At 36.3% G+C, this 27,002-nt stretch overlaps 1 protein-coding gene across 3 annotated transcripts in view; it reads left to right on the plus strand.

Moving 5' to 3' along the window:
• SEMA5A (semaphorin 5A) overlaps positions 1-27,002 on the plus strand; it is a 314,290-nt gene that overhangs the window by 207,732 nt on the left and 79,556 nt on the right. For all 3 annotated transcript variants that reach the window (XM_064705520.1, XM_064705522.1, XM_064705521.1), the window contains 2 exons: positions 11,006-11,213; positions 23,084-23,201. In XM_064705520.1, the coding sequence (XP_064561590.1) occupies positions 11,006-11,213; positions 23,084-23,201 (326 nt within the window). The remainder of the gene's footprint in view (positions 1-11,005; positions 11,214-23,083; positions 23,202-27,002) is intronic.

Consider the following 27,002-nt stretch of genomic DNA (forward strand, 5'->3'; position numbering starts at 1 on the left):
CATTAAAGCCTCATCTGAAGATTGTATTCTGTAGTTTTAACCATGTCCTCTCTGCTTAAATTGCATTTTATAAACAAGTGGCAATAATTAAAGTATTGTTATTCACATTTTAATATAGCTTCCTGGAGGAGTTAGAAATGATGATACCCTGTATAGGGACATGATCAAGTAGCCATGCATTGAGAAAACTGGATACATTTCTCAGGGATTATCTCTGCAATAAACACATCAGCACAAGAGAGGAGGGTCAGTCTGCTGCTGACATCATCTCGATGGCAGCAACATTTGTGGGGGCCATGTAGAGTTGAGGTTTAATTCCTCATAATGTTCAGAGTTCAAAGCCATTTGAACAACATCATCTTGTTGAATGGTTGATCCAGGAGAGAAGGGGCTGCTGTGGATGTGGAGGAGCCCTCCTAAATCCACTCACTGGAAATGTTTTAATGTACATGCAGAGCACACAGTTCCGGTGCCCATGCAGCCATCAAACCAAGTTGGTAGAGAATTCATCTAGAGAGATTATGCCTTTTTCCCTGCTCCAAGGACTATTAAAATTTTTTCCAATGTATTTTTTAATTAAGTAATAACTTCACAAAAAATCCCTAAGGACATGGAAGACACCTATTCCTTACAGGGCATAAAAAACCCCATGATTTTTCTTGTCTGCAACTGAGACTTTTCTGTCTTTTGTTCAACTATCTCCTAAATACTGAGGCAGAATAAAGTAACTACCTGTCACTGGTTTTGAATTTGTCATGGAATCAAATCAGAGGCCGAGCAAACAGCATAACAAAAGAAGTTTCACTAGGGAAATGTACCTGTTGAAATATTTGTGATTAGATATTGTTGTAGTTAAATGAAATAGGAAGTGCAGTTTCAAGTTTTAATTTTTTTCACTTTAGGTGGTGTTATTGTTCAGAATATTGTTTCATAGTTTCACACATTAAATCTATAGAAAAAAAGTTGAGCATTGAATCCAGATTTCACAAGTCCCCAGATCGTTTAATAAAAAAAGTTTCTTTATTATATATGATGCTTTCTTTACTAAAACTTTTATAATTGAAAAATAATTAGATGAGATTGCAAATAAAACATAGATAAGATATTTACTCCTTGATAAAGTCTTAAAAATAGATAATGATTTACCTCAGCAAGTAAAAGGAATGTATGACAGAATGAAACATTAATAAATGTTTTCTTATCAGTTATAGTCTGTTAAGAAACTGTAGCTGCCATAGCATTTGCTCATAGGTATTCTACAGACACATGTTACTTCTAAGTGGAGTGCATGAACTGTTATGGGTACATCAATCTTCAACACAGACAAAATGTTATGAATTTCTAGCTCAGTTCTAAGGCACATTTTGGCAAACTGACAAATCTCTATAAGATTGGAAATAGAAGTAGTAGATAAAGATGGGTCAATGAGCATGATTCATTAAAAATATATATATTTTGAGATTGTTGAAATTACTTTTTTTTTGTTAGGCAACAAAAAAGCATCTGGTGTAGAGCTAGGACGGGTAAAACTTTGCCACTAGACTATATGAGAATCCATCTAATAATCTGAGATAGTTTCATTTTCTTTGTGAAAGAAACAGACATAATTGATGTGGTGACTGACACTTGTAATTCAGTACGTACTTGCTATTTAGTATCGGTCCTTGCTTGGTCTTTTCCAGAAGATTGAGGAGTTTGGAGCTCCAGTTTGAGGACCTAGAAGCTTCAACTTTGTAGAAATAGTCTTCCAAAGCAAGGCATACTGCATGCTGCTTGCTTTAGCTGCCAGTTGCTTTGCATCTTAGTCTCAAGTAGATCTGAATATCTGTTAAGAGCTTGAATTCTCTATTTGAAAGATTTTTGAATGAGTCTGACTGGAGCTGGATTTAAATTCCAGTTTGAGGTGTGAAATGACTGCCAAGAAATGGTACACAAATTGCCCAATTTCCTAAACTTTTTGATTCATTGGAAGTCCTACTAGTGGAAAGGTTATTTGTACCAATATATCATGTTTTACCCAATGGAGTGGTGGATACTGTCTGTGCTAAAGGCACATATTTAACTCTTTGCATGGTAGCTACTGGAAGAAAGCTTTGCTAATTCAACTGCAAACTGACTATATCCTTGATGATTTTGAGACACTATACTACATGGGAATTTAATCTACAAGGGACAGAAGTATTCTAAAAATTGTTGAATGTTTACAAACTTTTCCTCTGGAGAACAGTTTCCTAAAGAGAGGATTGAGATGGTGATTCTCTGGATTTCCATTGATAGATACATTCCAAAATGGTTCTATTTTTGAGTGGAAACAATTTTTTTAGAATTTTATATTACTCTTTTTTAGAGACAGAGTTTGTTCTGCAATCATTATTGGACGGCATGGTATTAATTTCTATGTTCTTTCTGTCCTCCCAGACAAATGGCTTTGAAGAAAGGTCTTTATTTTTTTAATAACTATTACCTATATCAACACTTTTTTATTCAAAAGGTTCTTAAAGTCAATAGTTCAGATTTCTGTTAGAAAGGATAGCCCATAAATATTCCCATCATAAAATAAATATACATTAAATTTTGACATACAACCATGAGAAAGTCCTCTAGTTGAAGAGTTGTGACTGAATTTCTCTTGGAATAACCTCTGGGGCATTAAGAAGTTGCTAATAATTTTAGAAGGTATGCAAATAGGTTTTGGTTAAAATTGCTCCTTTCAGAATCTTAATAGTGGATAAATGACTTAAATTCTCTCCCCTGCATGGAAGTCTGGGGATGTGTAATAGACCATCAGACCTCCTGTGTTGACAAGCGTTATCAAAAATGTATCTCATTTCAGTGTTGATTTAAAATAATTTCCAATACTATAAGGAAGAACATCAATATTTACTTGAAATGCAATAGGAAAGAGGGAATACAAAGGAATCAGAGCCAAAGACAAAGAACATAAATCTAAAATATTATGTGTGCTTGCTTTTTATAGAGTATCATTCAAAAATGCTGTCGTTGCATCCAAGAATTGAAAAACAAAACTGCCCCAGATTGCAGAAATACTCGGGGTCTTACCCAGATAAGAATAATTTAATATAGAGTTTTTCTGTGTTTTTCTTCTACTGCTTCCAAAGCTCTCTTCTGAGAAAGAGTCAAACCTTTCCCATGTCCTAAGTTAAGCAGCTGTTTGGTGTTTGAAACCATTAATACACTAAGCACTGTATAGTATAACTGTTTGTATATAATTTAAAATTAGCTTTTAATAAAAATATTAAATTATGCATGTACCTTTTTAACACTTCTTTTTTTCTCCTTTCTAATTGCCAAGACATGGACAACTGAATGTCCCATTTTGAGATTGCTATGTATTGCATATAGTTTGACACAAAGCAGGGAATTTGATTTCATTTGTAGTTGCTTTTTCTTAAGTTTAAAGTCTTAGCTTTCCTGCTAATTTTTGTTAATTTCTCTGTCTAAGAAATTACCAGCAGAGCAGCAATGGCCATGGACTTTCCTAAAAGCTTTTAAGCTGTGAAATTCAATGCTGTTATATGGCCAAAGATTCTTCGATTTTTGTTGTTCTCTAACTACGAAAACAACCTCTGAAATGCAGAGCCCTTTGATATTGAGCATGGGGAAAGAATGATTTGGTTTAAATTCTGGAATGATAAAAAAATGACACACCCTGGTTTTCGTCCTGTAACACACCTGGAACAGAGATGGTTTTATGCCTGTATTTTACTTCACATGGGGACAAAAACTCCAACACCAAAAATATTCCTGATTTTGTACTAAAGTCTCACATGAACAAAGTGCAAGATTTTTCGAGTCCCAGAATGTAGCACTTTTTTTTTTTTTTTAATTGCATCAGTAATTTAATTTACTGAAATTTAATTAGATGTCAATGAGCAATGATTTATGAGTTTTCCAGGTCACTTGCATACTTTTTTTCCTTAAAGTATCCTGTAATAGAGTAAGAAAAACTAAGAGACCTGAATAATAAAATAAAAAAGTTTTATTTTGAATAAAATAATCGAAAGCTTAATCATTTCTGTTTCCTTCAAGTGATGGCACAGAGGGTAACCAAGATTTTGTGTAGCCATTTTGGTGTTTAAAAATGAATCTCAATATCAACCAGGCAGAACAATTTGCAACATTTCTCATGGAAATGCAACAAAATTATTTTTTTCTATTTCCAGCTACAGTATGTCATAGAAGGTTTTGTTAAACAGTTACATAATTGCTTTTTTGATCTAATAAATGCCCTTTATCTCAATTTCTCTTAATATCCACCCTTGCCTTGTTGTCATCATGATGATAATGACTTGTAGTAGTAAGAAAATCACAATGGTTTATTGTTTAAATGATTCATAAGCTTATCACATTTCATTCTCTGTTAAGCCCACAAAACAGAACATTCAGATTTTTAACCTCCATTTTTGTCTGAAACTTGTAGAAAAATCACATCTATATCTTTTATTACACTATCAAAATATTTTAAAAATAGAAAAAAAAAATTAACTGTCACTAATCAGATTGTTCAAACAGGTTTCAGATGGAGAGACAAACGTTGAACAGCTCTGAAAATAAAGAGAAATTAGAAAAAAATAATGAAAATCTGCATCTTGATGAAGCATCACAATTACATATTCATTTTGAGATTCACTCTTTTCCCTAAAGAATTAATGAATGTGCATATAAAAATATTTTTAAAAAATTAAATTAAAGTCGTAAATTAAGGTCAGAATTTTAAAATCAAACTATATTATTTCTATCTTCTGAATTATTCTAGAAGTACTATGCTTACCCATAGTATATATTTATTTTTAAAGAAGAGTTGAAGCTCTATCTATCAGTTATCCTTTAGACTGGAGCATGATTAAAAAATGTATTCTTGTATTTCAAGTACAAGTTTTTATCCCAGAAACCTGCAAGTAAAAAAAAAAAAAGAAGTTGCAGAACATGGTTATTTTATCTTGTCTTCTAAACACACCCTTGCTTTAAACCTAATTGTACCCCACCCTCATTGCTAAAACCGATAATAGCCAAAGCTTTAATTATCCATATTCTACTGATGATTTAACTAATTTTGAAGTTATTTTTAGAAAGGGTGGAGAAGAATAGGATTTAAACCCTGTTGCATTCTCTGTACCATATGTGTCTTTTTTGATGTTACACAGATTGCTAAATCATAAGTCCTGGGCTTCCCCTTTTTAGGCTGAACCAGCTGCTGCATTTGCTGTTCCTGCATCCTTTTATCCGTGTTGAGCGCACTAAAACCCTTATGCAACCTAATACTTTCTGTTCATTGGAATGATTTTCTGCTGTGAGCCAAATGCACATTCTGCTTCACTGTAGGGCTTTTTCCAGTTCCTCTGGTGGAGGAGAGCAAACATTGATAATACATTTTTTCATGGTGGCTGAATGGTTATCAATCACCTTGCACATTCTTTGATTTTTTTACTATTACACATTTGGTTAATCACTTTTATATTTGGTATTTCAATTTATTATTCTGATAGACCTCTGCCTTGAATATGAGCCTAATGCTCTATTATTTTTATTGTTTGTATGGTGTTTAATAGAAATGTTATATGATTATTATAACCCCTGTTTATATGTACATATAGGTATTATTTACAAGCTATTTAGCATTAACAGATTTTTTCCTTTAATTTCACCAGTCTTAATACTGTCTTAATGCTTATTTTTTTCTAATGGGAAAAATTATTTGTATACAACTAGTAATTTGCAAAACCAATGTGTAAACCAGTGTGTAATGGATAAAATTAAAGTACTTACTGAATATAATTTTCCAAAGTCTATTTCAAAGTAGACTTTCTTGAAAATATAAATAATTCATATTTGTTTCAGCTACACTTTAAAATGTATTCTCTCAAGTCTCCAGCTATTAAACTCCCTGGTTATTGTGCTGCCAGATTGTTAAGTTTATCAAGGAGTCTGTTTTCACATGTTATGACATACAGAGTAGAGTATTTCTTGCACAGATGGTATCTTATTCAAGTTTAGTTACAAGCATCTGCTGAGGTTGCAGATGTTGCTTTAGCATCTGTGTGTTGTGTTGACTGCTCCTTTCCATCACACGGACCCCATCCTTCCACCTGATTAAGACATATTATTATTCTGATGAATGTTTTGTGGGAATTTTGAAAAACAGACCTGTAGTTACATTGACAGTTTATAGTTTGAAGTATATTTTGCTGTTTCTTTAGATTTTTCTTGGTATATGTAAGGAGATTTTCAGATTTTTAAAGGCACCTTGTTGTGCTCAGAAACTGCAGGAATGTTTGTTAAGCCTTAAATATAGGGCATACAGCTGTCCTGAAGAGATATTTGAGACTATTATTAGTTTGTCTTGCTTACAACTCATTTAGTTTAGAAGACAGCAGTGATTTTAGCTACATTAATGAAAGACTATACTGTAGGCTTCTCTTCTGAAAACTATTGGTTTGGATTCTGTCTCCTGGTGCTGGTTCAGTTGCTTTCTGGAGACCAACCCACTCTCCAAGGTACAATGGCAAGAGTTAAGATTGAAAGTCCTTCCCTCTGAAAAAGAAATGGGTAGAGATATTTTCTCTTCTTTTGAAGAAGTGAAATGAAATTACTTCTATACTGCCTTGTGATGATTTGTTTGCTCAAAGAAAGCAGCAATATTTTGTAAACGTAACAGCTCATGTAAATATTTATTCTCCTTTATAGCAAGAGTTTGCTAAAGCTTCCTTGAGTGGTTTTATTTCTGTTAGGAAACTCAGGGAATTAAGAGTTTATTAGTTTGTTGCATCTGCTGTTTGCTTTGTATGTTCATTTTCTGTTTCGTTGCCGGTACCACCAAAGATGTTATAATGATTCCAGCTGCACTCTTGCAGTGCTTTCCATTGCTGGCTATGATTTACACCTCTTACATCTTAAAATTATTTTTTGCTTTTAGAAATCATCCTTTCATTTTGTCCAGTTATAATTTTGTTCTTTACAGACTTTGTTGCCTCCAAGCGTGTTCTCTAAAACACTGTCTCATTCTCCATGCAGTTCTTCATAGCAATATTTCAACAATAATTTTTCTCTTCATTCCCAGTGATTAGATTTCTAATGTTCAGTTGCTGGTTTTGCAAGTCTCTTTAAAACTGCTGCAGTACAAACTAACAAAGCACATTATTACTCATTCTCATCAATGTCATTATCTTTTACTACTCCTCTATATAGTTCGCCATCCTTAAAAAAAGCCTGTCAGGTGTCTGGATCAATCCCAGTATGTCTTGCTTACAGTCAGGATGCAAAGATGCCATTCATTTGAATTCTTAAATGCCTCTTAGGCTCAGGCTTGACATTTGTGACGAAACTGCAGCTTTCCCTGTGTCTGTGGCAATAAAGTTGCATCCATTCAGTTGCTCTGTGGTTACTAGCCTTCTCAGCTATTTCTTGGCAAAAGGGGACACTTAGTTGATTATATAACTAAATATTCATTTGAAAGATTAAGACAGATCTGAAAAACTCCATCTCCAGGAGCCATGTTCCAGAATTATTTTTTCCCTACTTTTTTTTACACCCTACTTTGCTTTGCAACTGTGGTGTGAAAATAGCCAGACAGACAACACTTTTGAAGATGGGACTTCTACAAGTTCTTTAGGAAATCTGCAGTCTTTGCTGGAGGTTGTGCATAGTGTTGCAAACATTGTAGTAGATTTGGAAACAATGGAGCAAAACCCCTGGCTTTTGAAAGCAGTGGAATCACTGGCTATGATTTTCCACTGTAAGGAAGTCTGATATAGCCATGTTGCATGCTAGTATATTTTAAGGATGTTGATAGCTACACACCCTAGCTATGCACCATAGACTGGTGAACAAAACACAAATTAAATCTGTGCTGTCTTAAAGTTGTGGAGTGAAACCAGATCCTCACCCTAGTTTGGCCTCCCAGGTGGTCCTTGCAAAATCAGTCATACACAGTAGGAATTTAAAGCAGAGAAGATAGGTTGCAGAAGTCAGAAGCAAGGGAATTTATTGAGGCAGATCTCAGCTAACATTCTATTCCTTTTTTTTGAGTTTGCATATGACCCACATTGCTCCTGAGTAGAGCAGTGTTTCTTCCTGATAATCTGTGGGGTCTCAGGCCCTGTTTCTTCAACTGAAGCTCAGTCAGTTGTGACTTCCAACATTTCTGAGTGCTGATCCTCTTAGACAAGAAACGAAAAAGAAATGGTTTGGGAGATGCTGAAAGAGAGCAAAAGGAAATATGAGGAATGAAGAACGTATGCCAAGATAAGAAGGAAGAACAAGAACAATGACAGATGTCTTGGGGAAGGCATTAGTGCTGCAGTTCTCAAAGTGAGAATGTTTTATTTCTTTCTGGGGTGGTATGCTGCTGTAACCATGATCTCCAGGTCATACACTTGAATAAAAAGAACTCTAAGTTTGCCATCTATAATAAACGAGCCACATGAAACAGAAAGTATTTGTGTTTGATCATATTCTCCTGTCCAAAGCTGTATTTCTAAATTGAATATGTTTGTAGGCATAGGGGAGGGAGGCCTCCAGTCATGTGTTTTTTCTTCTCCTGGGGAAGGTGACAGCAAATGATTCAGTCTGTAGATGCCAGACCCAGCACAGTGGTAGGAAGAAATATTAGTCTGTAGAAGAAGCACATGCTGAATGCATGTGTACCTGATTTTTGTCTCTTGCAGGAAAACTGTGACAAGCCAAGTACAATGTGTCGTGAATCATTCTGAATCTGTTGTCTGACAGTTAGCATGTGATATAGAGTTGCACTGACTGATCTATAAAGCAATACCAATTAATTTACATCTATAAAATGATCTCACTGCTCCTTCTTCTTCTTAGTACATGTTTCCAACTTCTGTGCTCAAAAAAAAAAAATTTCTCTTTCATTCAGTAATTAACACAGTGTTGTGGTTTAACCCCAGCCAGCCTCCATGTACTACACAGCCCCTCACTCACTCCACTCCCCTCCCCTCAGCACAAACCCAAAACAGAGCCCCATACCAGCCACTGAGAGGACAATTAATTCTGTCTCAGCCAAAACAGGGAAATACAGGCAATGAAATTTTGGGACAAGTCTCAGACCATATTTTGACCATGAAACTTGCTGTAATTATAGTCAAGATTTTGCATCCAGTAATCATCAGTACAAACATTGCTTGTTATGTTGTTGAGCTGAGCTGCTCATTGCTTAATTGTGGGGCAAAACTGGCTGTTGGCAACAATTTAATTAGGTTTTTGAATATGTCTGTTTTAGATTGTTTGGGAAAAAAAGTAATCATCAAATTAGATATTTTAATATCAAAAAGGTTAATAAAAATTAAAATTGTCGTTTACTGAAAGTTTTCCTAAAAAATGGTCAAGCATGTTTATATCTAAAAAGGACAAAAATGTAAACTGGTATATGAAGTGATTAAGTTAAAACCTGAGAGGCTAGGCAGAAGATTTTAACATGCATACATGATTTGGTATGATCAAAATTTTTCTGTGGACTAAGAAGAATCCATTTTATACACTGAGCTAATAATTTATGGTTTTCCAGTTCATTTTGACTGTTTAATAGAATTAAATAATATTATATAATGTTCATTATATCTTACACATAAACTTCCTATTAACTTCCTCTACTATTTGGTGTACACTCTCCTCTCCAGTACTACTCCAGGTCTTAGGATTGATTACTCAGTCTTTCTCAGGAAAAAGAGGAGGTTTTAACAGTCATCTTGGTTCTCCCTCTTCTCTTTAGTTTTGGAGTCTATTTGAGGCTGCTTTTTGGTATTTTCTTACAGCTGCTTGCTTGCCGTTCCTCACCACTTCGCAAGCAAAGTCTGGGAATGTCGTGTTGCCCTCCCTCTGCCCAGTTACCCTGGAGGGTGCAGTGGCTGTGTAGGGGTGCCAGCCCCTGGCCTCAGGTGTCCCCAGGGTGGAGCTGCTGTTGGGGGACACAGATATGTGGCCACCATCAGGTGTTCCCTGCCATGGATAAAAGCAGTACTCGCCAAGCCAGGGCCAGGCACATCCTGAGAGCCTGCACTGCCAACTCTGAGCCAAACCTCTGGCCTTGTGCTAGGAAGGCACTGCAGAACAGCCCTTTCTAAACATTCCCCTTGCCCTCAACATTCCCTCAAAAGGGAAATCTTTCAAGACTTTAGGGCTTATCTCTGTGTGTATTTGCAGTATTGGATCTTTAATACTTCCTTTTGCTGGCACATAAAAGATTACATAATGCTGCGGCTCCCTAAAATATTTATCAGTGTGAGAACGTGATCCTTTGTGTTCAGAACAAATGTACTTTGATATTTTTAAATTAGTTTAAAACTTTGCAAGAGTGAGTCATAAATGTTATCATACACTCTGACACTGGTTTTCAATGCATTACTGTCTTTCCTGAGAAATCACATTAAGAATGGAAGTGAAGAGTGAGTGCTAAAAGCTATGATTTTGCAGAGGTTAAAATCAGGATAAGTAAGAAGAAGAGGTTCAGCCTCATTCATTCATATTCACCTAAACTCAAGACCTGCACATACTCATATACATGTGCTTTATTAAATGAATGTGATACATATCTAAACTCCATAATTTTTAACACGAATACTAAAATAAACTGGGCAAATTATGGAATTTAATGCTTTTGAAACTGCTTTCAGTATAGTAAAGTATAGGACAATCCTGTAGACTGAAGTCAGTAACCCTTGGCATGAATGTGCTTTGAAATCTTGTTTACTTGTGACTACTGCTGTGAAGACTGTTCTGCACTAATAACTTTTTAACTTTTTTCCTTTTTTTTTTCTCTTTTTAATGTATTGCATCACATGAAAACAGACTTTAAAGTTTTCTAAGTTCTTTTAACTGTACTATAATACATAAGGAGACTTCAGTCAAAATAATCCTGCATTCTGAGGCTTCATTGAAAACATCCAACACAAAGATTTTTTCATGAATGACACCAAACAGGTAGAATTGCCAGTGTGATTTTTAGTAACTCATTTTCCTCTTGCCTTTTCAGACTATGGCACTATTAAGAAAGTACTTGCCCCAGTGAACCAGACTTCAAGCAGCTGCCTGCTTGAGGAAATTGAACTCCTGCCGAAAAGTCAGCGAGAACCCATCAGGAGCCTTCAGATCCTGCACAGCCAGAGTGTCCTTTTTGTGGGCCTTCAGGAACATGTGATTAAGGTCCCCCTGAAGAGATGTCTCTTTTACAAAACATACAGGTATGAAGAATCAGCTAGCTTTATTTGACTGGAAAAAAATACGTGCAGGGGGTTGGAGAAAAATGGGAAGGATAAATGGCTGCAAGTAGGAATCCAAATTAATTGTCTCTCTCAACAATTACTTCCTGTGTACCCTGTTTATCAAAAGTGGCTCTGACTACTTGTACTAACTTGTTAGGACTAGATGAGGCTCTTGAGGAATTGAAGTGTCATTATGTAGATTTTAAATTGTGAAGTGAAACAGTAAGAAATGTTTTATATAGAAAACAGTTATCTGGTAAAGTGCCATATAGCTGCTGGTTTAATATATTTAAAGCTTGGGACTTGTACAAATTTAGGGGTTTTTTTAAAGCCATTTTATAACTGAATAAACAATATCTCTTAGAACTCAGAAACAAATTGGGTTGCATGAACTGAGAATCAAGAGCACTTGGAAAAGTGACTATTTAAAGGTAGTGTTGATCAGCAAACTGTAATGTAAAAATCTGAATATTCTACTAGGTAAAAGGGCTATGCAGCCAACAGTTGTTCAACCAAAGAAAGAGGATAATTTACAAATAATCACTTGGTTGTAAACTGTATTATGATAGTTAAGGAACTTAAAGTTCAGCACACAGCTTTTCAATAGGCTGTCTGAAAATACATCTGGGCTGCAAAACATGCTATTGGAGATTGTTCATTTCATCCAGTTAGTTGTACCTTCCCTTTGGTAGTGTTATCCTGGTAATTCAGTGAGATTGTTTTGTGTTACATCACATGGACACTCATGAACCAGTCATGAGGTTTTGAGAACCATGACAGAGGCATGTGGTTGGTTTTTTACCTTGTTTTAGCTTCACCTTGTTTAATATATATTCCTCTGAAAAACTGGGCTTTTAAAGGAGGGAGAAAGGCTGCCAGTTGCCTCTCTTGGCTGCTACACTCAAGCTCACAGAGAGATTATTTGTGCAGCAGAGATATTACACCTCCCCTAAAAGGCAGCATGATCATTCACAGGTAGAGACATTTCTGGCTGTCACAGGGACCACACAATTGGTCACAGCAGGGAGGTGACCACAGGACACAGGTGTAGTAAAGGTGTGGCCTGGTGACAGTGGAAGGACATTTCCGAGGGACCTGGCTCACCATGGGAATTTGTACCGTGCAGGAAGCCAGTGAAAGGCTACTGGGTTGAAAACAAAACTGAAGGTAGAGGTGTGCCCTAGAGAACCTGGTCCCTAGACCATGGAAGGGAAGAATTCTACCTTTCAGTTTTTTACCAGCCTGTTTTTTGTTTATGCTGTGTTATGTAGCATATTTTTGGCATTTTCTATTGAAATAGAAGAACACTTAAAGCCCCATTGGAAGTCCTGCAAAGCTTACTTTAGGGAAAAGTTTTATATGGGCAAGTCTCTGCTTCAAGCATTTTCTTGGCTTAGTGGCCTACATAGGATCAAGTTTCAGTTTCCATGGAAATTTCATCTTTCCTTGCTTCAGAGAGCTGAAGAAGGATGTGTGGTGGTGAGTATTTACACCAAGCCTGTAGTCCACTTTGGACATTTCAAGGCTGGTGCCTCACTTTGTTTGTAAAGAGGAGTGAATGCCCAAGGTCCCTGGTACCTCTGCTTCTCTCAGGACAATTCCCAAGGCGTGTCAAGTTTATTCCAGCTGCAAAGCCCAAACATGCTTCTGCCTTTGCAGGGTAGGACTGCTGTTTCAAATCCCAGACCCCATGCATGGCTGCAGGCTATTCATTCCTCTCCCTGTCTGAGCACTGGGATCTAATTGTCTGATTTTTAAAATTTCTTTTAGAACAAAAGAAAAGAAAACAAAAAAAGTGGTGCCTTTCCCATTTTACTGAGAGCAGTAGTTAAATGCCTCAAATACTGCTCAAATGATAATTTATTCCTCTGCCCAGAGGTATATGAAGTCTCATCTTCCAGTGGAATGATTTATTTAAAAGGAGATAAAATGATTCCTTGTGGGGTTTTTCAATCATGTCTTTTGTAGTTGTATGACTTCTCTTGTAGTAATTAAATATTCATTGCACCAAAAGACTTGCCATCCTTGCTTTCTTCTTGGTTAAACAGTTCACCGTCAATTCTAGGTCTGTTTTGTGAAAAAGGAGAGGATTTAGAGATGTGATCCAGACAAAAAAAGGAATTTCCTTGTCATCTATCGTTAGGGACTTAGGTTATTTGAAGAATGCAGATGTAATCTTTCTCTCACCTATAATTTACTTTTGGTTTGACTAGTTTTTTCCTGGCTTATGCTGGATTTATTTTTATTTTTTTTCTTTTTGCATGTGGACAGAGTACAAGTACATTTCTATACATTTCTCTAGGCATTAAAACATCTAAAACTTTCTCATTGCGTTTCTGGGCGCTTTAATACTCACATTCCTCTATTATGTTGTTAACTATTACTTCTATACTGTAGCAATGAGTAATGGGTAAACCCAGCAGAGTAATGGATAAACCTTACTTAAGGTAATGCCTTGGAGCATAGTGGTTTCGGGGTTTTTTTTGTATTATTTTAAATAATGTATTCACGTTTATCATGCTTAGGGCTGTATAACTGTGCCAAAGCTGCATTCTAAAATTCCATCAATGATAACTAGTCTCTAACCCCAGATCAAGGATGTGCACTCTTCATTATCCGCTTCACATAATTATTGAGGAATAGGGCATGCTTGTGTATGAATAACAGCCTTTAAAAAGTCAGAATGTTGAATAGTGCTACCTCACCTGCTCCTTTTGTGTAAATGGCAGTGCTCAGTGCCTAATCTTATCTAATCTCTTTGTTTAGATTTCTTGCTGAGCTTTCAGACAATACAACTTCAGTCCCTCTGTTGAGCAGACTCTTTCATGAGCTAATATCTCAATGTCGAGATAATTTTCTTGAGATTGTCCATTGTAATTGTTTTTCATTATTCCTTGCTTCATTTTCCCACAGTAGCCTCTAAAACATGTGTTGATGCTTTTATTTCTAATTTATTATGTCTCCTTAATAATCACTCTAATATGCTCTGCACATCACCTGTCTGTTCCTCCAGCACTTTTCAGTGGTGGAGGAACCCTGTGACCTGCTGCTGCTCTGACAGATATTCCATCTGCTTCAGCACACTCCAGTCATGATTCTACTCCTATAAACACTGCTAGCAAAGGCTCTTGAAAACATATTTGGAGGTGAATGTTTTGGGGTTTCTTTTTGTTTTGGTTTTTTTGGGTTTTTTTGGTTTTTTTTTGTTTCTTTTTTTGCGCCTTTTTTTTTTTTCTGTGTGTGTGTTTGAAATGCAGTTTGTTGCACTTTAATACTGTGACAGCAGACCTTATCATGGGCAAAACCTCTTGTCACACCCATAGTTTAGGTTGCTCAGCACTTTCCATTATGCCCTGATGATTATGCCCATCATTGATCAGTTTCCCATGCCAGTTATTTGGATTGCCAGTTTCCATGGGGGGCAGGTGGAGGATATCTCATGCAGACTTCTGCCAATGCCTGAATAGTTTTGAACATCCTGTCATAACTGTGCTGGTTTTGAGAGTCAGCTAGAGAAAAGTAATTTGGGATGTGCCAGTACTTTGGAAAATAAGTTCTCAAAAAGACCTGCCATCTTCAAGGTGCAGGAAGCAGCAGAACAGTTACATAAATTCAGTTCTCCTTAGGGAAAATCTCTAAGGTCTGACCAGGTTATTATCACCTAGGTATTGCAATTCACACATTTATCAAACTTTTATAGAAATCCATCAGTGATATTCACTGGAGCTATTTTCACAGATGGATTCTCAATCTCTCTCTACTTCTTCAAAGTTGAGTAGGCCAAGCATGAAGCACAACTGACTTTTAAATATCTGCTAATTAACTATGATGTGAGATAAACAGAATAATTATCACTATAAGATAACTTAAACTCTCTAAAATTTCAGTTTCTGTGTTTCACTTTGAAGGTTCTATGCATCCATAATAAGGAATAAGATCTGTAGTATGGGGGTACAGACTCTGTACCCTGAATCAAAGAAACAGTCAGCTATCCTTTGTTGGCAGCTGTAGCCTTCAAAAACAACCCCTGGTGGCAGTGATTTTTTTTAGACAAATTTGTCAAAGTTATGCTTTGTACTGGCATTTTCAGTGCATTAGTTCTGAAAGGAAAACAAAAGTCTATATCAGCCCAATGTTCTTTAAAATCTTACCAAGCAAGGGTCAAGGATTGGTATTTCTGATGGAAGATAGATTTCACACACTTGAAAGGCTTGAAACCTAATCTTGCTATGATGTTATGTCTAAGTAAATAAATAGTGACATCTGCTAAAAGCTGTACAAATAGTGACTTTTCTGACATTAAAAAAACCTGCCAACTTCTGGAAATTTTTGAGTATTTTTTGTTTTTTACAATATATACCTAAAATACTACTGGGTCACAACCTTGTCTTGCTAAGTAATGTTATCATAGCTATTCTACTATAACTAACTTTTTGCTCTTTGAACTTCTTTATTCTATTTAAACTGAAGGTCTTTGTGAGCCTTCAGTTAAGAAATCTGTACATAAACAAGAAAACTATCTGCAAAATGCTAAGAAGAGTACTGAATTACCTAACAGAAGAAAACAATATACTTTATTTCATTCCTAGAAGTCCAGTAAGATCATTGATTTAAGTACTTCAGCCTCTTTTGCATTCCTTTATTTTGCCCTAGCTGTAGATTTTGCATCCTCTGAAGTACCTTCACACTCAGTAGGAACCTGTTTTTCTGGTAATAAACATTCTGTAACATTAAATAGTAAAATAATTATTCCTATATACTGATATAGGGTAGCTATACATTGACAAGCTAATAGCAAGTATGTGGTGTAAACCATTACTAGGTGGTCATGTGTCCAGGAGAGCTTGCCAACAAATGGGATTGAAATTGCTCTTTGGAAATAATCATTCCAAAGTATTTCTTTTTGGGTATTCAGGTGGATTTCCTGATTTCAAAATATGCAGGCTTTATTCCAGTTTAAATATGAGAATGCTGCTGCTGCATTATAATGGCAGAACCACATGAGGACTGATCTGAATTAGTGATTCCAGAGTAATATTCCAGAATTAGAGTCCCCTAAATTTTCCAGACTGGGATAAACCATACTCCTGTCTGCAAGTCTAGATTATAAGCACATATTAAAAATGGCAGTTCTTTTTTTTGGATATGAGATACACTGAAAAGTTATGTTCAGTAGGTGTCAACTTACAGATGCTATTATAGTTAGCAGAATAATGAAATAAGCAGTTTTAAGTTTTTTGCCCTCAAAAGTAGTAGAATATTAGTCCCATACTGCAGAGGGAATAGCTTGACCCTTTCTGCATCTGTGAAGATGAAAGCTTTTGCAGAAAGTGTCTGTCTGTCCTGCAAAATGCATTAGAGACAAACTGTTCATTTACATTTTGCCGCCTCTGAAATTTTAGTGACAACCCTTCAAAGTGTGACCTATGTATGTATGTATGTATGTATGTATTGTGTCGTAAGCAAATATTTTTGTCAAACAAGAATTTTACAGCCTCCTCCCAATTTATTTCTTGAAGTAGCCTTATGAAGGAGAAAAAATGTGTTTTGCATTTAGTTTGCAAAGATGTAAGTAAACCAGATAGACTTGACTGCATATATGCAATTCAGATTTTATTAGTAGGATATTGTTTTAAACAAAAAAGTGACCTAAGAAAGAAAAATTTAAAACAGTCCTGTGGTTTCATATATCATGATGTAATTAATTTTGTTGCTTTAAAATATCAAAAGATTCAGGAATTCTAAGTTCAGTGTGTTTACTCTTAGTAACTGTAGGTGCATATGGGCAAGTTCAGGAAGTGGGGGTTGGACAAGTGGACAGTGAGGTGGGTAGGGAAATGGCTGAATGCCAGCTCTTAGAGGATTGTGATCAGTGTCACAGTCTAGTTGGAGGCCTACTGGTGTCACCTAAGGGACAATACTGGGCCCAGCATTGTTTAACTTTCATCAGTGACTTGGCTGAAGGGACAGATGTCTCCCCAGCAAGTTCTCTGACCACACAAAGCTGGAGGAGTGGCCGATACTCCAGAAGTCTGTGCAGCCCTGCAGAGGGACCTTGGCAGGCTGGAGAGATGGGTGGAGAGGAACCTTCTGAAATTCAGCAAAGGCAAGTGCAGGTCCTGCAGCTGGGGAAGAATCATCCCAGGCTGGAAAGCAGCCCTGGGGAGAAGGTCCTTCTAGACCTATTGGACCAGTTATCCATGAGCCGGCTTTGTGCCCTGGGGGCCAGGAAGGCCAGTGGTATCCTGGCCTTCCTGGCCTGCCAGGGCACATGGGAAGAGCCCTGCCAGCAGGTCGAGGGAGGTGATCCTGCCCCTGTAGTCTGGTTAGGCCACATCAGGAGTGCTGTGTGCAGTTCTGGACTCCTCAGGACAGGACAGACATGGAGCTCCTGGAGTGTGTGCAGCGGAGGGCAGCAAAGATGAGTAGGATCTGAAGCATCTCTTCTGTGAGGTGAGACAGGGACTTGGATCTCTTCAGCCTTGAGAGGAGAACATGGAGAGGAGATTTATCAATGGGTATAAATATCTGAAAGGAGGGTGTTGAGAGGACGTTCTGAAAATTGTCTTTCACATTTGATCCATATCTAGTTACTTGGAGGCATCAACATTCACTGAATTGTGTAATATAAACAACTTTTATACACAAATTTCTGGTTCTGGATTTGATGGAAGGACCTTGTGTGTTGAAGGCCACTATTTTCAGTGATTTTGCAAGATTGAATTGTATCTAAATGTATTCGGAGTATGCTACAAAAATTAAAATTAGAGGAAGCAATGGTAGTCTGCTCAGAGTGTCTGAGATGATTAAAGGATTTGATTTTCTTACTACTTCAGGTGAGAAGTATTCTGAATTCAGGTAAGGAGTATTCCAAATATTTGACATGCATCTTAGCTTGAGCTACCTGGGATTTTATAAGTTGTGTCCCTGCCATTTATCTTCTGGATCATTCATCTGTGTCTTTAGATGCACGTCCTTCATTGCACACACGTAGATATGTATACAGCTGCAAAACCAGTAGTAATGAAAACACTGATAGGTGCCTTTGTCTGGTATCACATTCATGTATTCATTCAGCAATGGATAGAACTGCATCTGGAGCAGGAGACAGGTTTATAGCTTCAGTTTTCTGTTTGAATTTGCAGTGATGAATCTGTCTTCTGAAAAATAAGATGGTGACCCTGGTTCAGTTCCTGATATACAAAGTGTCAGGTCACATTTGGTGGTAATGGGGACTATGTAGTCATGGATATTTCAGTAGAAATTATTGAAAGGGTCAGGAGACTCAGTTCTTTGAAATGCTGTGTTTAGGTAAAGACAGAAAAATGTTTCTTGAACAGTCTTAGAAGATGCACCTCTTGCATTTATATATATTGTATGAATAAAATGTTACAGCTCAAGAGGATACCTGATTAGCACTTTAATATTCATGCAGGAATATATTCTTCCCCTCAAAGGAAATTTTAAAATCCCTTCAAAATTAATGATATTATTATACAGCTTTTAAACTTAAGAGTTTTTTCTTTGGAACACGCATTAATTCTTTGTAGTCTAAAAGTTGATGGGATTTTTAACATATTTTGCTCTGCATTGTGTTCAATTCTGCCCTATTTTCTGACTCAGTAAATCATCTCAAATATAACTGAAGTAGGGCAATTTTTCTGGCCTACTTGATGATAATTATAAAATAGCTGAAGAAATAACCTGACTTTTACTGACTTGCTTTAGGGTGAGGTGGCTTTTGGTTAGTAGTCAGTCAAAACCCATTGCTGAAGTGTAGCACCTCTGCCAAATGTGTGCCTTGCAGGAGACACACTCTGCTACCTATCACTTACATTTGGTAAAAAAATGTGAAGTGACAACACAGAGCAAAATTGGCATCAGTTAGGAGAAGCCAAAGGCTGTTGAATGTTCTTGCAGAGATGTCTGACTCTATAGGGTAAGTGGCATCAAGATTCTTCAAATGATCCTGTTTAATTTAATTCCTGAATTTCTTTCCTGGACAAAAGTGCCAGTTTTAGCAGTGCTGGGACAAATCATGTGAAATCTTAGAGATGTGAGCTGGTGCCTACTGGGATTAACAGACAAAACATTTGTTCTCTGCTGAAACTGAGATGTAAGGTATACTTCTAGAGACAAGATGACAAAATATATTATCCAGCTCTGCTATTTGCCATGTGACAGTCTGAAAGGGCCCTGTCAAATGAAATACCTCATACCTACTTTAAAATTTATGTAGTTTTTAAATAGTGGCACCTAAAATGACTTTAATTTAGACAGAGATTTGGGAGGAAAAGGAGATAAAGATGTGTAGTGCTATCTGATTTTTGACATTCCTTAGTTACATAAAATTGACATAAATTTGATAGCCACGTTCTATAGTTTCTTTTGTTATTTCATGTACACATTGAAGCTGTTCCTCTTACTGCTGTCTCTTGGCAGAGAGGTTCATGAAAAAAGACTTAAAACAGTATGAAATTTTCCTAAGGACACATAACTGCAAATTAAGTCCCTTTAAATTTTCCATTTCAGATAGAAGTTCTGATTTTTTTATACTTACAAGCTTTATTCTATCTGATTTTTTTTATCTGTTAACTTATTTTTTTATCTGTTTCTCTATTTTATCTAGGCATAGGAGATAAAAATAATTAGCTCCTGTTACTCACACATTAAATCAAAGGAATCATCTCTCAAAAAAAAAGAAAATGGTTTTAAAAGGTGACATAATTAGGCAGTAAAGATAAAAACCTTGCCCTCATATTATCTCCCTCTTTTAAATTTTAAAGAAACTATGTCTACTTTTTAGAGATATAGGTGATTTGAAAAAAAAGAAATAAGAAAACCCTCTGAGATGTGAGGCAGGGTGGAGAACAGAGAAGAATTGTTGTGCCAATACCTGAGAACAGGGGAGCTATTTAAGTCAGGTTCTGCCACATCTCCTGAATATGTCTGACACAGTGAGTTGAAGGAGGTTGATGATACTGAATTACAGTTTTCTAGTTTTTTTTTTTTTTTTTTTTTCTGTTTGGATATAAGATTTAAAAAATCAAACTTTTTACAATATGAGAAATATAATAATGTCTGGGACAAATAATTAGTACATTAGTGAAAAAAATCTCACCAAAACTAGAGTTTCTCATGTGAGGAATATTTCTCTGAAAATATTTCTTGTTGCTTTGTTTGAAACAGTTCATATGTTCAGAGGATTAATTTCTGTATTGTAGTGTAAAGAAAACCATGACTGAAGAATGGTAATGCCTCTAATTTGTGGAGGAAGTTACTCCTCTTGTCATCTGCATGAGGTTAGCTGAGTTACTAACTTCTTAAAATGATAATTTTCATGTGCTCAGTGGATCTTTTTAACTAAATTCTAAAAATATTCACCTCACTGTACCTTGCTGCAGTGCGGTCCAAACCTGGTCAGCTACTAAAAAACCCCACTCAGTGTTCACAGAGTGATCAAACATTCTTTGTCATAGCAGTACAAGAACTTTCTATTCTTCATGGAACTAGGATCTGTTCTGATACCAGAAAATTATAAGGACAGTCAAAATATGTTTCAAGCACCATTCTTAAAACTTCTGAGTGACTTATAATGAAAGTTGCAAGTCTTTTTGATTTGTTTGAATTGTAGTAAAGTGAAAACAAAGGCAAAAGAGGAAATGGGGTCTAAGACCAGAGTGGGAGAAGGATCAGCTTACTCCCACTAAAAAGGGAGTATGGTTCTAAGAAATAGTGTATTTCAAAAGACTTTGAAATATTTTTGTTTTTAATAAAAAGTTTCTAAAGCATAATAACTGAGTTTACAAATATGAACACTTTGAAGATAGAAAATTGACCACTTCAGCTTTGAGGTACTCATTGTCATTTCAGTGTTACCATTGCTAACATTGCCAGTTGTGCATTGTCAGCCTTGAATTTGTTTTTGTGTTATTTTCTCATCAAACACATGCTTTATCAGAGATACTCAGGAGAATACTGTACATCACATCGTGCAAATTCTGGAAGACCAAGACACTTAAAACTTTCCGTAATTTGCAATAATGTTCATTCTCACTTTCCAGATAGTTAAATGGAAACGTGTAGCCTGAGTTACAGAAACGCTAAGTGCTCACAGCTGCAGGAGCCAACAGTGGGAACTCTCTTCTGAACAGCAACTTCCCTAAACGAGAAGCTTTATCTTTGGGCTGGAATCCTGATTAAGGGTATCCATACCCATTTTGACTGTTATGCCTCTTACATGATGCTATGTTTGCAGATGCTATGTATTACCAGTACTATGCTCCCACATGGTACTGGTAATCCACATTGCCCAGTGGAATGTGGAAGTGAATTCTTTGAAATTTATAATTATGGTATTTTGGAATAACACTCCAGGGAATTAGTAAGTCTGCATTTGGTCAGATGTTAACATGGAAGTACATGAAGAGTGCCAGAGATAAATAGAAATATAAATAAAACACATAAATTAGTTAGGACAGAATCACAGAACACTTGAAATTGGCAGGGCTCTCTGATGGTCATCTGGTCCAGTGCTTGCTGGGCCTCCTAGAACCAGTTTTTCAGGGACGTGTCTGGGTGGCTTTGGAATATCTCCAAGGAAGGAGATTCCAGAAGCTCACTGGGCTATCTGTGCCATTGGTCAGTCACTCTTTCTGCAACATTGTCTTCTGATGTTGAAGGCTCCGGTGTTTCAGTTGGTGCCCATTGTCTCTGGTCCTGTCACTGGGTACCACTAAATAACTTGGATCCTCTTCTTTGCATTCTCCCTTTAGGATTTTGTACATATTGATGAGATCCTCTCTGAGCCTTCTCTTCTCTAGGCTAAACAGCTCTCCCAGCTCTCTCAGCCTCTCCTCACTGGAGAGGTGCTCCAGTTGTTTAATCATCTCTGTGACCCTTCAGTCAACAGATGTGATGGGAACAGATAATTAAAGAGAGAAGGATAACGCCCATGGATTTGAGTTGAACAAAAATGATCAGTCTAACATTTTTTGCAATCTAGAAAAAATGTTTGAATGCATTATTTTTTATGTGTAATTTACAGGTATTTTTACAAGTGTTAAACCAATTATAATGTGCTTCACTATAATGGGTGTTCCATCTCCTCTCTTACGGATCTTTAGCTATGAAGCTGCAGACCTATTGCCTGGAATGTTAACACTAGACCTTAGCAAGAGAAGCCTGCTATTTATTAGAGAAATGAACTTCTAGTTTTCTGCAGTGGATGTTTTAGAGTCTGTATTAAACTGGACTACCATCCTTCTCTGTGATCCATTTCTTTCCCTCCTCATGTGCCCTTAAGAGAGTGTTGAGTACAGCATGTGGTATGTAAGAGGTGTGATGGCTGCCACCAGTGCCCCTTTGAACTAACTTCCAGAAATTTTATACAAGTGCAGAAAACAGATCAGAAAGTTTTCTAATTGATTTCAGAGAGCAGACACTGTCCTCTGATTTCTGAAAAAGATGATATCTACAATTCCAAAACTAACAGAAAAGACTAAGAACTGTAACCTCTTGAAATTTTTACTTGGGGCAGACAATATACCCTCTGTATGAATTTCTTTAATTCTCTAGTAATTAAGTACAGCAATCAGTCAAGACAGCATACCATGCATGCAGACAGAAATTCAGCTATGCACTTACTTAAAATAAATCCTAGCTTTGTATAGGAAATCAAATTAATTTTTCCTCTGATTTTTGTCATTTTGTCTGTGCCATATCACGACAGGGATGAATTTCACTATCTTCCTATGAAATACCAAGAGATGCTACACAGTTATTTAGAAGTCTTTGGTCAGTACAAATGAAATAAATGTCCTGGTTATCTGATTGGTTTTCATCCACAGTGCATGCATTGGATCCCAAGACCCTTATTGTGGCTGGGACATGGTGATGAAGAAATGCACAACGCTGGAAGAGAGTCTGAGCATGAGTCAGTGGGAGCAAAGCATTACCGTGTGTCCAGTAAGTCCAAACGCATTCATTTGTCTCTTGAAACCTTTGATTCTATGTGAATTTCATGAAAATGAGCTGGCATCGATTTTTCAAGCTCAGAAAACTGCATTTAATGTAATTTTCCTTTGGTTTTTCCCATCAGATTTTAGCAGAATACCTAGTTTCTTTTCTATTTCTTATTAAACTACTTCTGTGATAAAGTTATTTAGAGTAATTTCAAAGAGTGGTTGTTTTTTATCTGTAATGTCTATTTTCCCACCTTGAAAACTAATGTTTTCTATGATTAGTGGTATTGACATATTTTTCCCTGCAGAATTTTTCTCCATTATGTCCTTTGAAAACGTTTAATCTCTAATGGTAAAATCTTTTCTTTTAGAATTATTATTGGTAATATAAAAAGCCAAATAACATCTTCTAAAGTCCACAAATTGGAAAGCTGATTGCCATGAGTTAAGGCTCACACACATTAACAACAGAGATGATAATTACTATAAATGCAAGGTTCACATGAAAAAAGAAGGGTTTTGTGCTCTATTGAGCTTTTTTTTTTTTTTTTTTGAGATCCTTGCTGCTTTGTCCTTCTGCCCATAAGTAGGGAACCATTCCAACTCAGTTCTACTTTCATTCCTAGTAAGGACTTCTTGATCTTGTCCCCACTCACCAGTGAAGCACATGCATCTATAAACTTAGGCTCACATTGCATTCATATTCTTATTTCCATGTGTTTGCAAGCTCCCTTTTACATCTTGATGACACTTCTCTCTCCTAAGCTGGGCTTTGTTAGTGAACTACAGATGTGCAAAATCAATATAAAGCTATTTCAGCTCTGACTTGTGCTCTCCTCATGTGTTGCAGCAGCCTCACAGATACACACACTACACTGATTCTGAGGGCCTTGAGAATGTGCACCTTTGTTCTGACTATGTTTGATGTTAAATAGCAATTTTTAAAACTTTTTTTTTCAAAATTTTAAAAAATGTTTGTGTTATGTTCTGTCATTTGCTTCCACCTTCTCATAGAGAGGACTAATAAAATAGGGCTGTGTTGGATTCATCTGCATTAGCATTTGAGCTGAAATCAGGAGCAACTTTGGGGAAAATACTATGATTATTGAAATGCCTTATTTTGTTATTTGCATGGACAGTCAGCCTGCTCATGTGCTCAGTCTTTGAAATGTGGCACTAGGCCTTATTTTCTTTTGTAGATATAGAACCCAAGGCCAAGATGGGGTGGAGGGAGGAATAATTTAGAAAGCATAATTCCATTCTGTTCCATTCAACTGGAAAAACAATTATTTAGTATCTATTATATGACATGTGCACAGGATATGGCAGTCTAGTCAAAGCAGGGGAGCACCTAAGTCTTGCTTAGAAATTTTTCCATAGCTGTGAGACTTATCCTGCTGATCTGAGGTTAAAAGACCTGGTGAAACTCCAGAGAAATTTTGTCCTTGAGCAGATTGAACTTGAATCCTATAAGGAAGATTTTAGAATTATCTAAATTGAACAGTGTGGGTTTACACCTTTACTGTTTTAAAGCCTTAAACACCAAGTAACACATTGTTGAACAGTTTGGAAAACTTCACAGAAAGTTTCCTCTGAAGTAACACAGTATTCTGGCAGACTGCAATCAATTACAATTTTGCTTAGTGAGGCTTTCAAATATTTGTTTTCATAGCATTTTTTTGTGCTGTGCTCACAGGATATATAAGCCAAGATGTAATTAATTTAATTTTTGTAGGCAACTAAGCTATGTGCATCCTTAACATGTGCTAGATATATTCAAGACACTGTTGCAAGCAGAAAATAACAGAATATTCAAAACCTATTTTCCCTTTTTTGGTCTCAACTGCTTCCAATATCTTAATTGTTAGCAAAATTACTTGTATCTTTTTAACATTGTAGGTTTTTTTAGATTAATGAATGACCAGTTTCTTCTAAAACTAGATCAGAGAGAGGTCTGTTTATACAATAGTTTAGTCCAGAATAAAAAGTGTGATCAGTTTCCTTGGAGAAATTATTTCCTACAGAATTATTCATATTGCTGAGTACTTATAGGCATGTCATGACAGAGGAGAGAGTTGAAAGGGAGAGATAGATGAGTGTCTTGCTGCCATCTCTGGACTTTGAAAATCAGTTTTGAAAAATGTAGTTATTTTGGTGATCTTGCTCTGATTTAATTCTCAATTTGATTTTTAGATTATTGTTTCAGTTGTCATGAGTACAGCAATTGTGCATAACGTAAATATGGACACTAATTAATGCTATGGCACATTTGGTCTTTTTCCAGTTGGTCATTTATCCCTATTATTCATCCAATAATTTTTATGGCAAGGAAGGTTTATTGTTTTTTGAAATATTTTCCAGTGGGACAACTTGCAATCCATCAATTTAAAATATCTAGGAGCTTTTACAAGGAAAGTAAAAAAAAATTAAGAAAGGTTTTCAGGATTTTGGGTTTGTTTGTTTGTTTGTTTAACAGAAGTATGCAACATGAAATGGCTTCATTTTTACAGTTCTTCCTGGGGAAAATGTAGTATGGGACCTGAATTCATTAGGAGCTTCAGAAAACTCTACAGATTCACTAAACTCTGCCAAAAGTAATCTCAAACCAAAGATCTCTTGACAGAGTTAAAAACTGTGACCTTTTCTCAGAGTGCAGAGGCACAAAGCAGGAATATGAGGTGTGTGCAGAGAGACTTCAGGCAAAGGTGGATATTTGGAAGGCATTAAGAAGGAAGAAAGGTCTAAAGCTATCTGGAGAAGAGAAAAGGTGACAGAACCAGGGTGGTAGACAGGGAAAGCAGAGTGTAGCCATGCCAAGATGTGATTGTCATTGACTGTGATTTTGCCCTTGAGGTGTCAGATGGTGAAAAGTTAATGGGCATGGGTTCTGATGAGGGCTGCAAAGGCCCCTCATTGGTACATTTTGCTTTCCTGCAGTTGTATGATGAAATTGTTTGATATCACTTCTGAAAGGGAGATATTCACAGAGAGACAGAGCAGATGAGTCATGGGGAGCAGCTGAGACCCCAGTGGGATGATCTTTTCATGACCAAGGAAAAATAATGAAGAGAGAGAATGTGTCATCAATTTTTCTTTCTGAGTTCAAGCTTTCAGCTATGTTTTATGCATACTTCTCTGCCACTTAATTTGTATTATGGTAAACACAGACAGCTGTTAGCTTGTGTAACCATAGATGGGCTTTAGTTTAAAACTGTAGGTGCAACAATAGAGATGTTTTGATGCAGCACAAAAACAGAAAACAGCAAAGGCATTTTCACATCTTTGACATAATTAGATGGGGGACATAGAATTGTTAGTTTATGGACTATAAATATTTCTTAGACCAGCAGTGTGAGAGAATAACTCTGCTTGTCACTTAAAAGGAAGTATTTCTTGTTGTCATACAAAACCCATCCATGTAAACTCTACATGAGCAAAGGTTGGTGAGCTATTTTCAATAAGTAGCTGTCAACAGATTTTGAAATTATTAATTATGGTTATGTCGGTTGTAGCTGACAGAATATACACATAGCTGTTCTTGCACAAGGGAATATTGTGAAAAATATATGTGGGAATTGTAATTAGTAGTGAAAATATGATACCTTTGCCACAGTGGAAAGAAGCAGCCAACATCCAGAGTGTCAGTGGAAACATGCTTTATGTTTTAGTTGAATATCTTGTATCTTCAAAGTATTTGTGCAATGTACACTTCTCTCACCACTGCTAAAATACTAAAAATAGTAAAGGAAGATACCATTTCAGATCAGTTATGACAATCTACTACTGTAATTCCTGTTTCAGTATG

Source organism: Zonotrichia leucophrys, chromosome 2 (assembly GCF_028769735.1).
Source record: "Zonotrichia leucophrys gambelii isolate GWCS_2022_RI chromosome 2, RI_Zleu_2.0, whole genome shotgun sequence".
NCBI classification, from domain to species: Eukaryota; Metazoa; Chordata; class Aves; order Passeriformes; family Passerellidae; genus Zonotrichia; species Zonotrichia leucophrys.